Raw genomic sequence first — 15907 nt, 5'->3', positions numbered from 1 at the left:
TCAATGTGGTAGCAGAATTTGATTTATATCCATGGGACATTTCTTGCTCATGGGTCAATGTAAACCGTATCACAGGTACATATCTTGCGTGGAGAATGGCCACGGCTTGAAAGCATTAAGTTGTTTCCTAATTTTTACACAATTTTTCTCGCCATATAAAAACTGAAGAGGCACAAGCATTACATATGCTATCATCGCAAATGGGAAAAAAAAAAATTGTATTCTGGCGCTGCACTTTATCAAAAATAATTTCAGTCCCGATTTTCATCAGAGAAGCCAAAAAGACTAAATCCAACATGAAAGTATTACAATACATCAGATTATTCCGAACCACGGTAGGACATCGTACTTGCCAACCCTATAAATACGGGTTGTCTTTAAAAAGCGTTTCAAACACTGAACTCATGTTGGGTTCTGGAACCCACATCTACAAACCAGCAACCATCAGAGGTCCAATTTCCAAGAACAAGGCAACTATTTCAGAAACCAAAAACGCCTCTCTGAAGTTAATCATAACCCATGCTTTACAAGTCATGAATGCACAATATGATGTGGTATTCTGACGCGATTAGACCCAACTGATGTGGAAATGATGCCGTACCATAAATATAATTCAGAACATCTCAAATATTAATCATCTCCAGCAAAGATCTAGAGTAAAATCTGCATCAAAAGAGCAACTCTGGCATCATCTCTTTTCATTAGATGCAGGGAGTCACAGACAGGGCATTTATAGAATGAATCATCGCTATGTGAGGTGGTGGGCTGTGCGAGTACACGAAGAACGAGAGAAATATTCCGGAGACAGAAGAGTCTGGAAAGGTCAATGAGCTAAGTTTGGGTGGTATGTGAACTAGTTGTAGGAGTGGATAAGGAAGCACAAAAACACTCTTAATAATTGCAATATTTGACGACTAGAAAACTGAATTATAGTTCATGCCCCGCCCCAAAAAATCCAACTTTCATGTACATACCCATTCTACATGGATTCTTAATACAACAAGTGAAAGAACAGCATGCAGAGGAAAAAAAATGTCTACCCAGGAAGTCAACTCCTAACCCTTTGACGTCTAACCCATTTCGGAAAGTGTGATTGCACAACACACAGAGCAGATTTCTAGTTTGCTATATGAGGAGCACTGAGTGATGGGATAGAGTTGTAAAGCTTAATGTCCTACTAAGCACACCTTTAAAGATGCTCCAAATTTAGCAAACCCAGTCTCCAACAAACCACACTTCATGATAAAAAAAACATTTCCCATTCATTACGGGTTTGTAACTATAACATTGTCACCAATATGTCAAACTCGGGGAAACATTTTTTACCCTACAATTCAAATTAAATTTGTTTTTCATTTCAAAGTTAAAACAAAAAAAAATAAAAATAGTTGGCAATTATACTACATAGTTTCCATTCAAGAGACGTCGGCTGTAGATACTTTAACCAAAGGTAGATTTTTAGCCTCCAGGTAGAACACATCTGGTCTAACATGAGAAGACATTAGTCTTGATCACTTTCTTTAACTTTCCAAGGACAGTAAAAGTTATTTAGAGTTACTCCGCTGCTCTATAATTACAGTTTGGGAAAAAAAAGAAGGTAACGTTGCCAAGTAGATGTGAAAGATGCAGCCAGATGCCCTTGTCGGAACAGCCGGCCTTATCATTTATTGATCTCTGGATGTGCCGTGTACTCCGCCAGCATTCATTCCTATGATCCCTGTGCCTCGTCATAAGAAAGGCCTCTATTTTAATAGAAAAGGGAAGTATTTATAAAACTAGACATTGTAAAAACAGTAAAAAGTTAAAAAACATTCCAGCAATACGAGGCCGTCCAGTAGCATGTAACACTTTCCACCACATCCTGCGTGACTCTCCCGTACAATTTGCTAAATGACGCCACACAAAGCCATTCAAGTACAGAGTTCAGATTCAGAAAACTCGGCTTGTCAACTGCATAAAGCCTCAAGAAAGAGGCGGGTGCTGCGGTGTACACTGTGCTCCATTGTCTACATCGGGAGGTGAAGGGGTGAGCTTCCAGTTCCAAGGCTTAAACACCCTTTCTCCTAACATGCTCTTTGACCTTCTGTCCTTTAACTTTGCTCGAAGAAATTAGCCGTAGTTTGTTCCAATTTTACATATCCGCTATACCACACAGAAATAGATGGATATTATCTGGATGGTCTTTTACCAGAGGTTTGTAATTAGACTAAATGTTTTGACATTTTGCAGAAGGGAAAAAAAATTATCTTGGTTATAAGGAACAAAAAAATAATTATTATAACGGAAAAACCACAACAATTTAAAGAAGTGATCCGGGAACCAAAAAAAAAAAAAAAATGTAAAAACAGCATAACATCTATATAATAAAATAGTTAAATTTACAAATTTATTTTTGTGTACTTTTACTGGATCACCTAGAGGTCTCGTGGACACATCACAACTCTGGTATTGAGCCCTGAGCTTTGGTTTCAGCCTAAGAGTTTATGGCCACTAAAAAGCTACAACTGCTTGCTTGCCCTAACAGCTTGTGGGGGTCGGGGGTCATAGTTTTGCCATGGCTGTTTGTAGCATAACCCAAAACTTACATCACCTCAAGTCTTGCCCGTTTGTAGAGTTCCCACAGTTACTTTCACCTGCTCTTCAGTACAGGGTAGTGGATGTCTCCAGAAGTAAAGTAGATCTGCGCATATGAGGTACACATGCAACTAAGGGTCAACATTAATGACGATAAGTACATAATCTTCCAGGGTAGCTTAAGAGTCAAACAAACCCGAAATTCAATGCAGTTTTGCCATGTTTACAATTTGGGAAAGGGACCTTTGGGACTTTATGACAAGAAGAAGGGTCTCTTGTATCCAATAAAGTAGCGGTTTCTCAGGCATGAAACTGGAATGAGCCAACTCAAGACTGCTGCTTATGATCATCGAAGATCCTAAAAGGTCAGAACGCAAATCAATACACAATTAACCCTTATTCTGTGGATACAGTATAAACTTCAATCTTTGCACAACTCCTTGAAGCAGAATTATCTAGCAAGGCATGGTTGATCACAATGAAGAAGAACATGTCATCTTCAACAACGTGAATGACACTCCTGTCAAATTAGTATGGCCAACTTAAACCTCTACACTGCCTCTTGCCTGTGTGGGCCCAACAACTCACACACTAACACTGAAGGATCAGTTTGATGAGGAAGCAGTTAATCCAAGAACGTTCATGCCATGCGGATGAGAAAGACACAACATAACTCCAGGCCAGAATTGCCCTGGTTGCCATCCAGCAGTCCTAGGCCCTTGTACTAAAGTCCAGCAACAAACACAAAGACTGGTTAAAACAAGACTGACAAGAGTCACCATAAGAAAACATATTTGCATTTTAGCGTATCACCAATAAATCTAGCCAATAGCACCAACCATGGCTGGATCAACATCAACGATAACAAAAGCCAAAAATAACCCAGTTCAAGTCAAGTCAGGATCCGAGTAATAGAATCTGCTTACCTTGACACTCCGGTGGTGTATTCTTGATGGTTGGCATTTAACACTGCTGGTATTACAGCAGCCTGTGCAACGTTTCACCTCCACACAAGGCGGCCATATCAGAAAGTTTGCCGATGTTGGGTCGATTTGGCTACGAGGTATCTCGTATATAACAGTCCTTGTTTTGCAGACTGCAGGGACCGCCTCTTCTGTTCCAAAAAAAGAAAATGAGATAAAGTTATTATTATCTGCATGTAGATTTTATTATTTTCACTAAAAAATAGTCTAAAGAAGTAAGATATATAGTCATACATTGTTTATTTGTTTAGTGCCTTAGTTGTATGATAGGAGGTAAAAGTGCAAAGTTATGACTCAGCAAAACACCTGCTGCAATCCCAGTCATACAATCTGTCACCTATGTCTTGCTAAATATATACCCTCAGTAAGTGAGAAAGTTGAGTCTATGTGCTGTGTGATAATCACTCTTCCTGAATCATCTCCAAGGCCATCTCTCCAGACAACCTCCGCATTGAATTGTGCCTCGGAGAACTGAAAACAGACAATTAGCTCCCGGGATAAAAAAAAAGTTCTGAAGGGCAGAGCTAGGATATGGCTTCAATAGTCACACAAGGGAAGTCAAGGCTAGCTCCGGCACATACATTCACCATGTTTTCCATATCTATTACACCCAAAGTTCAAAAAGAAAGTACCATAAAAAAGAAACATGGACAATAATATTGGGCAGAATTGGTTAAAAATAATATTACAATAAAGTTTATTAAAAACACTTCTAAGTGGTCTATGCCATGGATATGAAATCAGCATCGCATAAAAACAAATTTTAGTTGGAGAAACTTCATAGCCGAGATGAGAAAGGCCCAGTTTTAACTCCCCGGAGATGGGCAGAGTTACGGAAACGGCATAAAACAGCCGTGCCTGGTAGGGACTGTAACTTCTGTACTGGTAGCCCAGACAAGCAGTTGCAGCCATCGTTAGCCCAGATTACCAATTTATAAATCCAACGAAAAAAAAAAAGAACATTTTAAAAAAATTATCTCACCAATGCTTCGCTTCCTGCGAACAGGCGCAGACCTCTTCTCTTGAACATGTTTATTGTGATAGAAGCTGTGAGACTGCGCTTTTACGTTTCCTCCCGATGTAGCATCAGACGCTAAAAGGAAAGGCAGAAAAGAGATTGAGAAAAAAATGTAATATATAAAAAGGTTTTATACATTTTAATCTATAAAAAGGTCAGTATCAGGTCTACGACAGCATAAAACAGATGGACAAGAAAGATGGTATGGATGGACTGCTGCTCAAGGCGCACCAGATGTTATAGCCTAGGCCTATTGCAACTTTTTCAAGCATCTACAGCGCAACTCAACTGCAGACATTTCATAGAGTTTAATGAAAGCTACACTGGATGGAAATAACTTTCTAGCATTCTGGTCTCTACTTCCTCGTCCCACCTCAACTGCTCTGATGCAGATTACTTGTCCTGCCCAACCAGGTCTCTGACAACTACAGACCCTTCAGAACTGGGTATACAAATAACCAACTCTTACATGAGTGGTTTAGACTATTTTGATTCCAGAATAAAATGTATCAACTCTGGGCCAAAATAGCAGCTCAAACACGGTGCCAAAAATCTCTCTTTTTTATCTCTACACCTGGGGCTGTATCAGCAGTGGAAGCTTGACCCATGGTATGGCAGATGGTTGAAGGAAATTCTTCTTCCATGATCCACCTCCACCAACTACAACTTTTTGAAGATGTGGACCTTCCAATTCTGGTGCAATTTTCTTTTTGGCTCTAGGGCCCAACATTCCTGGAAACTAATATGCTGACAAGGTTCTCTACGGTCAAGCAGGTGGTGTCCAGTTGTTTGCTCGGGAACGGTAGGAACTAGAGAAAAATATTCCAACTGTTGTGATATAAGAAAGGATTCAAGGAGTTTGGAGTTGATGGAGGTGGAAACTTAATTTAAAACTAGCCTCAAAACAAATGTTCTAGCCTAGAAGCTAAAAAATTGTATGAAGTTACAAAAACATAGATGCTTCCTTCCAGAGATGACCACTCTTCTCCATAGGCAACAACTTAAGAGAATATGGCCATTGAGAAACTACAACCACACCAGCCTGTGTGTGTTGGGGGGGGTTATATTTTTGCAATGTCTGGAGGGCCCCAGGTATTTAATATGATGTGAAACCTACTCAAGTGTCATTTTTTATTTTATTATTTTTGACTAATTTATGAACCCTCCATTAGAACGTCTAGTAAAATTCTCGATCTCCATTTTTACTATTCCACATTCCTTGCCGCACAAAACCTACAATTACTGCAGGCAACATACATCTCCGTCATTAACCCGACATAAAAACCTTTGATCCCACGTTCATTGTTTCCATATTCTACATATCTGATTCTCTTCTAGACTCTCTGGGAGGTGAGGGGCAAGACATTGCCAGAAGTTAATTTAGAATGGTTTTGTGGCAAGGACCCAAATAGTTTCACTTAAATTTTTTATGCCCTGATGTACTGACAATGTTTAGAGAATGGATAAAATATACGACAATTAGTTCTGTTTTGTTCCGTAATGTATCTGAAAATGCAACTTGATCATTACCAACAAAATGGCAAAATGGAGCCGCGCCAAGTAAACGCATGAGGATAAGTTGCTCCTACGTGGAATGACAAGGTATTGGCATTCGTTTCAACATCTGCCAAAAAAAGGCAATTACATTTTCAGAAGCCCAGAATGGAGTCGCCTCACATTGATCTATGGGTCCGGGTAGACAAAACATGATTGAATTCACAATAACTCCCGTCGACCAACAGGGAACAAAATATGCACATTATTTTCATGTAAATCAGATCTAGAGAAGGCAAAGCCAATTTTTTTTTATTCCCCGCTACTAGATACAATAGACATCTCGGTAAGATGTCCCGCATTCATGTAACTATAGGATAATGTTAAATTAAATACTTCAAGATAAAGTAATGCAATGCCCAAAGTGGTTTTCAAGAGGGTAGTTCTTGACCCCAAACCGCAAATTAAAGGAGATTTTAAAGAATTATGGAAAACTCTGTTGGAGGCCAATGCAGAATTGGCAAAAAGAATACTCTGCTCCAGTTCTCAAATTGGCCCACCAGAGTACCAGAGGATCATCCGGTGGGCCTGGTTCAACCCAATACTGAACCCCAAGGGACCAGCAGAAAACTATTTACTTGGGGAAGATGAAGAGTGGGCCCCTAGATTAATTTCCTCTGTTGGGCCTAAGGATCAGGTCCAACACTGATCAAGGAAGGTCTGCTGAAGACCTAAAGTGTGAAGACCAATGTGCAAAGATTGGCCTACTTGTACCATGGGCTATCATTTCTTATGTCAAGTGAAGTCCCATGGTCCAAGGAGGAAACATATTGGTCCAAGAGGGTCCTGTGACAGCCCGCCTCCCATCCCCTACACATACGCAACTTGCCTAAAGTTGGGAGTGCTGTGAAAAAGAAACATCCTGCACTAGGGGGCCCCGAATTATCATTATGACTCAAAGCAACCAACCAGAGTTCCACTTTTTCTCAAACTGCTTTTACAAAAAAAAAAAAAAAAAAAAAAAAAAATCAATCAAGAACCAATCACAATGAGGCCTTTATTTCACAACTTGCGGTTAATTAATCAGCACAGGGATAGGTTGCTATGTAGAGTAGTTTTAACTCTCCATAGTGAAAAATCATAGCAACCAATCACAGGACGACTTTCATTATTTCAGAACGGAGTAGGATATGAGAGCTGGGCTGTGACTGGTTGTTATAAGAAACAGACACACCATTCGAAGGGAGGTTTTCACATAATAGAAACTAGTAGTTATACAATAATTTATTACCCTCTCCACTTGTTAAGGTTCATCACTATGGGTGCAGCTCCCGACATGATTAGGGACCCCTCTCGAATATTCTATTTTGAGTTAAACCTTTAAGCACATTTTTGGTTTTAGTCTTTCAATCTGTTCATGAACAAAGAATTGGGATGGTCCTACAATAAACTCCATCATATGAATTAGGACCAAGTCTATTATATAATTTGTCCCATTATCAACCCCCCAAATTCTCCATCCAAAGCTACAATCTATTCCAGGGTAACATTTCCTTCGAGACGTGATGACATGAAGCATTTCAGTCACCAGAGACACCTTTCCCTGGTCACTGGCTCAGCATATCCGCTGGATGTAGAGTTATTTTAGCCGGTCCTCATTTCTCTTGTACAATTATGTTCTGTATATAGAACGTCCCAACCAAATCTCTTCCTGCCCCTTCTGTCACTTTATTTTTGCAGCGGATAAAAATGTCACTCGCTTCCTCGGCTCAGGTTCAAATTGCTGCATGATAAGGTTTTAAGACCACATTTATAGAGTTATGACAAACTTTAGAAGGTCAAAGTCTTAAAAACTAAACAGTTCCATGCCATGACACAGCCAACTCCCCCCCATGGCCTCACGATAGAAAATAATTATTAAAATAACACTTAGAGCAATAAAAAGTTTTAAGTATAGTATTTGGTGTCGTGTGGGCCTTATCTTAGAACGAAAAGGCTTGGGTTTTTGGTATAATTTATCATATATGGTGCATTATGCAGCACTTTTGATTTCATTTAGTTTTAATGTTCTCCACTAGGAGGAGACACTGTAACATACATCTTTTATGAAGTTTTTACTATATATGGGGTCTGTGTATCTGTAGCAATAAGGCCCTTATACATATTATATATAGATCTCAATATCACCAGATTATAAGAATTTTTGCTATACTGATTATATCAAATATTTCAGATTCCACCCTTGCACGGAGCATCTCAGATGCAGACAGGATCCATCCTCATGAATAAATCACACAATGAGAGAAGGTTCCCTATATACAATCAGAACATAAAATTTCCTTTTTATCAATTTCCAGATTTTCTCAATAATAATTAAATTGTTTTATGCTACCCAAGATAACAAGAAGGTTTGAGGGACGCACCACCAAGGGATGAGAACGTCTTACGAACAAGGCACCAAGGAACCAGAAGGTTTGAAGGACACGCCACCAGGGGATGAGAACGTTTTACGGACAAGCCACCAAGGGACCAGAAGGTTTGAAGGACATGCCACCAGGGCATGAGAACGTCTTACGGAGAAGCCACCAAGGGACCAGAAGGTTTCAAGGACCCCCACCAAGAGTTGAGAACATCTTACGGACAAACCATCATGGAACAAGAAGGTCTTAGGGACACACCACGAAGGAATCTGAAGGTTCAATGAGTAGGAGAAAATAAGTTCTGAACTTTTGCCCATAGCAGAAAATGCATTTGAAACCAAGTCAAGCTGGCTGCCTGTTCTTACCCAAGATACCAAGAATAACAAGTCAGGACAGTTTATAAAACAAAGTCCATGTCTCACCTCCAGAAGATCTACCATTGAGTGCAGGCTCTATTTTTATAATAATCCCCAGGGTCTGCTAGAGTCTATTTCCAATGGGTTGATGGCCCCATTTTATCTGGCGAGCCCAAGGAACCTCAATTCGAGACCGTCATAATCCAATATAAAAAAAATACAACCAGCTACCCTTCAAAGACATCACTAAGGCCATAACATGAAAAGGTTATAAAGGTGCCTTAGGAGGTCTACAAGGCGACTATTCCCATTACCGGTAGTATAAACAATAAATTAGGGTTGTGGGTCATGGTGCAGATGATGTATTTGGGCCAGGGACTTCATCTTACGGACATCGCCCTGGAATATGTCAATACATGAAGTCCATCACTCAGATCACAGATGTACGTCACCATCTGCATGTTAGTACCATCCAGATGGAGAACTATTGGCATCTTCAATTGGAAGTTCAGCATTATTTTCCTCCTTTCAAGATAAAAGCTCCTTTTATCTTAAAACCTGCACAATCAGCTGTCTGGGACCGCGGTGCTTCATTACCTGCTCAAAGCTCAGCGGCAAAAGGGAGGTTGTGAAGCAGAAAACCTGGCCTATATAAATAGACCTGCAATTATGCCCTCAGTAAAGGATGTGTGAATGAGGCGAGCAGCTCTCTGTGTCCTACAACCCCGCTAGACAATTGTGTGGATCCAAGGGAAATTAGCCTTGCAGTCTTGTTACAACAGGCTCTCTGATCCTGCACCACTGATTTGTTTAATACCCTACAAATAATTGCTTTTTATTATTTATGACTATGGCCAAAGTTAGGAGGTCCCAACACGACTTCAAACGCAACGCAGACTCAAAATTGCTAAAGGCATGCACTCAACAGAAGCTACCACCCCGATGTTATCAAAGAGTCTTCCCTATTCATTAGAGACACCATCATAACACGGCTATTGTCAGGCATCTTTTCACCACCAGGCATAATCTTCCTCTCTGGGTTATAGCTCACAAAAGAGGAGAAACAGAGAGAGAAAAAAAAAAATTCCTGTCAACAGGTAGAAGGCTACAAAAATATCTGGTGCCACATAATCCAAGATAATTGGAACAATTATTGCATTTCTTCCCTAAGGCTTTATAAGGGATATTTGGTAATTATATTACAAAAGCGGTGGGTGTTTTCCCAAAATGTAACTCATCATTATAAATTTTGCAACACATCGGGTGCGCTGAAGTTTTCTAAAAAGTTGTTGGAGACTTGTGGAGCACAATAAGTTCTACCATGATAATCGTAAAGCCAATGTAAACACAAATCAAGTTGGGCTTCCCAGGTGTGAAGGACACAGCACTGAAGGAGCGGAAGATTCGAGGGACACAGCAGCGGGAGACCGGAAGGTTCGAGGGACACAGCAGCGGGAGACCGGAAGGTTCGAGGGACACAGCAGCGGGAGAACGGAAGGTTCGAGGGACACAGCACCCGGGGACCGGAAGGTTCGAGGGACACAGCACCCGGGGACCGGAAGGTTCGAGGGACACAGCACCCGGGGACCGGAAGGTTCGAGGGACACAGCACCCGGGGACCGGAAGGTTCGAGGGACACAGCACCCGGGGACCGGAAGGTTCGAGGGACACAGCACCCGGGGACCGGAAGGTTCGAGGGACACAGCACCCGGGGACCGGAAGGTTCGAGGGACACAGCACCCGGGGACCGGAAGGTTCGAGGGACACAGCACCCGGGGACCGGAAGGTTCGAGGGACACAGCACCCGGGGACCGGAAGGTTCGAGGGACACAGCACCCGGGGACCGGAAGGTTCGAGGGACACAGCACCCGGGGACCGGAAGGTTCGAGGGACACAGCACCCGGGGACCGGAAGGTTTGAGGGACACAGCAGCGGAAGACCGGAAGATTCGAGGGACACAGCACCGAGGGTAGGAAGGTTTGAGCATCACACCACCAAGTGATTGGAACGTCTTAGAGTCACACCACCAAATGATCAGAAAGTTCAATGTGTAGGAGAAAAGTACTGAACTTTTACCCCTGTCAAATGGATTTTAACCCAACTCATGTTGGCTACCAGGCTACCCGTTCTGAACCCGGCAGCCCAAAGCTTTAGTGCCAAAATAAAAAATTTCATCACACCAAACTCTACACATTCGTGTAAATTGAAACTTAATAGTGGAATCTATAAATTGATCCAAGCTCATCTACAAAATCCCAGAAAAAAAAATCCCCCAAAGGTCATAAAGAGACTGCTTAGTCTACAATGACAATTTTATATAACATTAATTTTTTTTCTTGAGAAATGCATCAGTCATTGAAAAATATGCAAATTAGCTATCCGACAAAAGAAAACTGTCTCTCTGGTGCCACCTATAGGCAGCTATCCCGTAAATTAATATCCTTGGTCCACCACTTCCTAGGTTCTTGACCAAGATAGGAGAACCATTATTCCCAGTAATCAAAGTCATGCTAAAAATATATTTTTACAAATATTCAGGGCCAATTTTCTGTGTACGAGGCTCCGTACCTAAACCGTGCTACAAAGCAAACAAAGGCCGGATCAACAACAAAAATGAAAACTTTTGTTATCATTAGAACTCTGGTTAAAGAAACATAAAACGTATCAAAAACTGCACAATGTGAATCCGACCCAAGAACAAGTAACAGTTATCTGTGTAACCATCTTCCGAAATAGTAATATGGAAAAAATCCTGGAAACTGGCATACGTTACCAGCCGCCAATTTTCCCGAATCCAGTTTTCGCTATTTGTGACACATGGATACAAGTTGCCCCTCCGAGTAAAAAAAAATTTTGGAACGTCCATAGACACAATTGTATGACATTTCCATTCTGATAGCAACAGATGGGCTGTGAACACACAATGACTAAGCTACTTCCCGAATTATTATTATTATCATCATCTCGGCCTCTGCTCTTCTGGGACCAGGCAATGAACATGAACCCAGGTCACCTCTTACACCAACCTCTCCCATTGCCCCTAGAGAGTCTCGTCACACCCACTCATTACCAGCCCTGGTTAGTTTATCAATAGCTCCGCTGCTATTTATTGGCCTGGAATATGACCTTTCTTCTTCTCATTTAACCATTGACAAGTGATCGGGGTAACAACATCCTGAAAAATCAGCAGATAAAACGGGAGAAGGTACAAAAAAAAAAGGAAAAATCGAATTTACCTACGGAATCAATCTCCAGGAGGCGCTGTAGGTCACGGATGTTGTGGATTTCGCTGTGAGCCAGTCTCTCGATCAGCTCCTGGGGGAACTCTGCTTCCTTAATGCAGCCAGGGAAGAAAGACATTTAAAAAAATACAGTACATAGACACTTCCCAATGATAATCCACTCCCACTATATAACGTACAGCGCACATGCCGGATCCTCCCTTAGTACTGAGCACCTCCAGCACAGAGGGACACTAGTGTCACACACAGCACAGGCCTAACATCTCATTCTCAATGTCACATTTCCTTCCACCGCACAATGGCGTCTTATTTGTTCCTTATCGGTGACCCGAGTTACCTTTGCACCCACCTCACATTCTCAAACTTGTCACCGAATGTCATTTTTTTCCCTGCCCATGTTACTAGCAGGAGACTAGGAGGACTAGAAATCATTCAGCCACTTGTAAACTAGACTTGCAAAGAGAGAAAAAAAAAAAAGGTGTCTGTGTTTTCTCTAAGGGAGCATGTCAGCAGTCTGGAAAGCAAGACATAAAGGCAAGAAATGGAAAATCAGCTCATTGTGTCCCACTCTATAGCCAAAGGGCACGCGGCAGAGACGGAAATATACAGTCCACGGCCTAGGCACGCGCCACTAACACTCAGGATCCGTGTTTATATGTAATGGAGCCAGTAGATTGTTAGCTCTTTGGTCAATAGTCGCAATTTTAACCCCTTGGAGACACAATCTTTTATAGGGTGAGACAATCGGAGACGGCCACCCCCTTCTATGCACAGGTTTTGAAGTGGTTCCACGGTTTAGTTAGTTCAACCTGTAGTAGGATTGTATGAAAGAAACAAGTAGGGGCTTTGAAGATCACCACATGCAGCGGCTGCGGGAAACAAAACTCTTTGAGGAAAGCCCACAGGCAGGTAACTGCTTCCATTTAGCCGTGAAGTCAACAATGAGAGAGGTTTGGGGGTTTTTTTTGTACTGTGGTGGAGGGGGTTAGTTCCAGACAAGTATCTACAACCTGCAGCCCAAGTCTCTATCTCTTCAAGGTGGAGAAGAAGAAGAAGTCGTGAATCTCTGCACTGTAATGCATCAGCATAGGAATCCCCCTCCTCCCCTACAAGCCCACGGCTACCTATTACACTAGCCAAAACTTTACCAGCTGTGCCCCACATGCTATGGATGTGCAAAAGACTCCTGTCTGTGCTGGAGAACACCCATCGTGCCATAGGAAAGGAAACAGCTCAGGAAACAATATTGATACAAATGTAACTTTTCTATAAACATAACAAAAACTAAAATCTTTGAACTTGATCTTGAAGATTCTTTTTTCTGCCTTCCGTGGCAAGAGCACACATGACCAATACCCCAGCCCCTGCTCCTCTATGGAGTAAAAACTGCAATGCAATGAGATTTTGCTTCATTTTTTTTCCACTAGGATCCTACAAATCCACATTAATTATAGCTTAGGAACTTTTATACTAGGAGGCAGTATACCCCAGACAGATGTGCTCAGGAAGAACCTATAGCATCAGAGCACATGTGTAGGGCCTTGCACATCGTAGCGTATAGGAAGGAAGGGAAGGAAAATAGCATTTAGGAGCCCAATGTGCTGGAACATGCCTCAATCTTGTCTAGGCATGGACTCAGAATGTGGTTCACTGCACTAGTCAATGGTGTGCACTCCATAGATCAATATAGCACTTCTGTGATTTCATTATTAGAGACACCATGGGAGGCCAATGCAGAAAAACCTGCGCCAGAACCTCTCGGGAGGCAGCTGTCATCTGCTGCAGAACCTCCTGGGATACAGAACCGTCAATCATGGTCTTAAAGGTGACCACACACATTAGATGCAAGCATATTAGCTAGATTGAGGCTCATTTGGTGAGTAAATGATAAAGAATTGATATTCTTGGCTCCACGGTTGGTCTACAAAGGGTGGAGAATTTTTGGCCAAAGTGTTCTTCAACATACAAGCGCCCATGGTGACATTCCATGTTTGATATGGTAATGGGGGTGTTGGTGGTCATATAAGTGATCAGTTGTTGGTTAGACTTTACGGTGCAACTTGCTCAAGTGCAGGTGACTTGCAGCATGGTTATGACAAGAAGCTCCTCAAGATCTGAGGCTGCTGCGAGTAAATGGATCAGCTCTGTAGGTCTTTCCAGCCCTGCCCTTAGTGCTGCTGGATGGCAGGCAATGTAGGATCTGCACAAAATGCTATATACATACAAGGTTCTCTGCACACAGAACATATGGAGAATATGAAGACCTACCTCGCAGGATGAAGAAGACAGGTAGCAGACGCCTAGAAGCCAAATCCAAGCCCAGCTCTTCATTGCGTTCTGCTGCACTTATTACTGAATGACAATGCAATGTCTTGATGTAGGAGCTGCAGAACTGCTCCTGTGTCTGGGGGAGTCAGTACCATCCCTTAGAGGGGGATCAACACCCCACCAAATGTATTGGATCTGCTGGACCTTCTGAGGGGTTGGGTGGGTTCTCCAAGACCAAGAAGACCAACCTGCTCTTTCACCCCCTTTTTTTTTTTTGCAGATGGGTTGATCTTTACCAGGCAATGAGGCTGAGGGTCTGCATGTTGTGCACTGATCAGACCAACATAAAAGCCCAAGGAGGAAGCTCTAGATCTCCACTGAAACGCCCATCACCTGTCTGCATGGAGCTCCTATGTGCCCCCTCCCTTCCCAATCATTAAATGCACAAAGGCAGCAAGCACTGGGTCTGTCTCAGAGGAAGAAGCCAAAGAAACCAAGTTTCCAAAGACTGAGATCTTGTCAGGTCTTCTGCTTGGTGGTCAATGAGGCAGCAGATCCCTGGAGCTCCACCTGGATGGAAAATGGTTTAAATCCCAGGGTGAGGAAGCAGCAGCAGCAGCAGGAGGAGGGTGGACGAGTAACTCCTGGGGATGTCAGCTGCTCACAGCTCTCTGCTGTTGGGAGAGTGAAATAATCTGGAGCAAGAGATTATAGCATTGCCAGCCTCCCCTGTACCGCCCCCTCTCCTGTACTAAGCAACACGACCACAAACAGCCAAGTAGTGGGCAGGTTCTCCGAGCCAACACTGCCTGCCTGCCACTATAGTGTATATACTGCCTGCCTGCCTGCCTGTCACTATAATTTATATACTGCCTGCCTGCCACTATAGTGTATATACTGCCTGCCTGTCACTATAGTGTATATACTGCCTGCCTGCCACTATAGTGTATATACTGCCTGCCTGTCACTATAGTGTATATACTGCCTGCCTGTCACTATAGTGTATATACTGCCTGACTGTCACTATAGTGTATATACTGCCTGCCTGCCACTATAGTGTATATACTGCCTGCCTGTCACTATAGTGTATATACTGCCTGCCTGTCACTATAGTGTATATACTGCCTGCCTGCCACTATAGTGTATATACTGCCTGCCTGTCACTATAGTGTATATACTGCCTGCCTGCCACTATAGTGTATATACTGCCTGCCTGCCACTATAGTGTATATACTGCCTGCCTGCCACTATAGTGTATATACTGCCTGCCTGTCACTATAGTGTATATACTGCCTGCCTGCCACTATAGTGTATATACTGCCTGCCTGCCACTATAGTGTATATACTGCCTGCCTGCCTGCCACTATAGTCTATATACTGCCTGCCTGTCACTATAACGTGTATATACTGCCTGCCTGTCACTATAACGTGTATATACTGCCTGCCTGTCACTATAACGTGTATATACTGCCTGCCTGCCACTATAGTGTATATACTGCCTGCCTGCCTGCCACTATAGTGTATATACTGCCTGCCTGCCACTATAATGTAT

The 15907-nt window shown here is 42.4% G+C and overlaps 1 protein-coding gene across 4 annotated transcripts in view; it reads right to left on the bottom strand.

Annotated features, from left to right (window-relative positions):
- The window catches only part of PDGFA (platelet derived growth factor subunit A), a 30491-nt gene extending 15430 nt beyond the window's left edge, over positions 1-15061 (bottom strand). The window contains exons 1-4 of one of the 4 annotated variants that reach the window (XM_072120475.1): positions 14356-15061; positions 12082-12178; positions 4540-4650; positions 3501-3688 (exon numbers count right to left, since the gene is read on the bottom strand). In XM_072120475.1, coding sequence (XP_071976576.1) covers positions 3501-3688; positions 4540-4650; positions 12082-12178; positions 14356-14418 — 459 coding nt within the window. In that variant the 5' untranslated portion in view covers positions 14419-15061. The remainder of the gene's footprint in view (positions 1-3500; positions 3689-4539; positions 4651-12081; positions 12179-14355) is intronic. The other 3 variants (XM_072120476.1, XM_072120477.1, XM_072120478.1) reach the window with 3 other exon arrangements.
- Positions 15062-15907: the final 846 nt, after the last annotated feature.

The sequence above is a fragment of the Engystomops pustulosus genome, chromosome 8 (genome assembly GCF_040894005.1).
Source record: "Engystomops pustulosus chromosome 8, aEngPut4.maternal, whole genome shotgun sequence".
NCBI lineage: Eukaryota > Metazoa > Chordata > Amphibia > Anura > Leptodactylidae > Engystomops > Engystomops pustulosus.
This window is presented reverse-complemented; position numbering and strand designations above follow the sequence as displayed.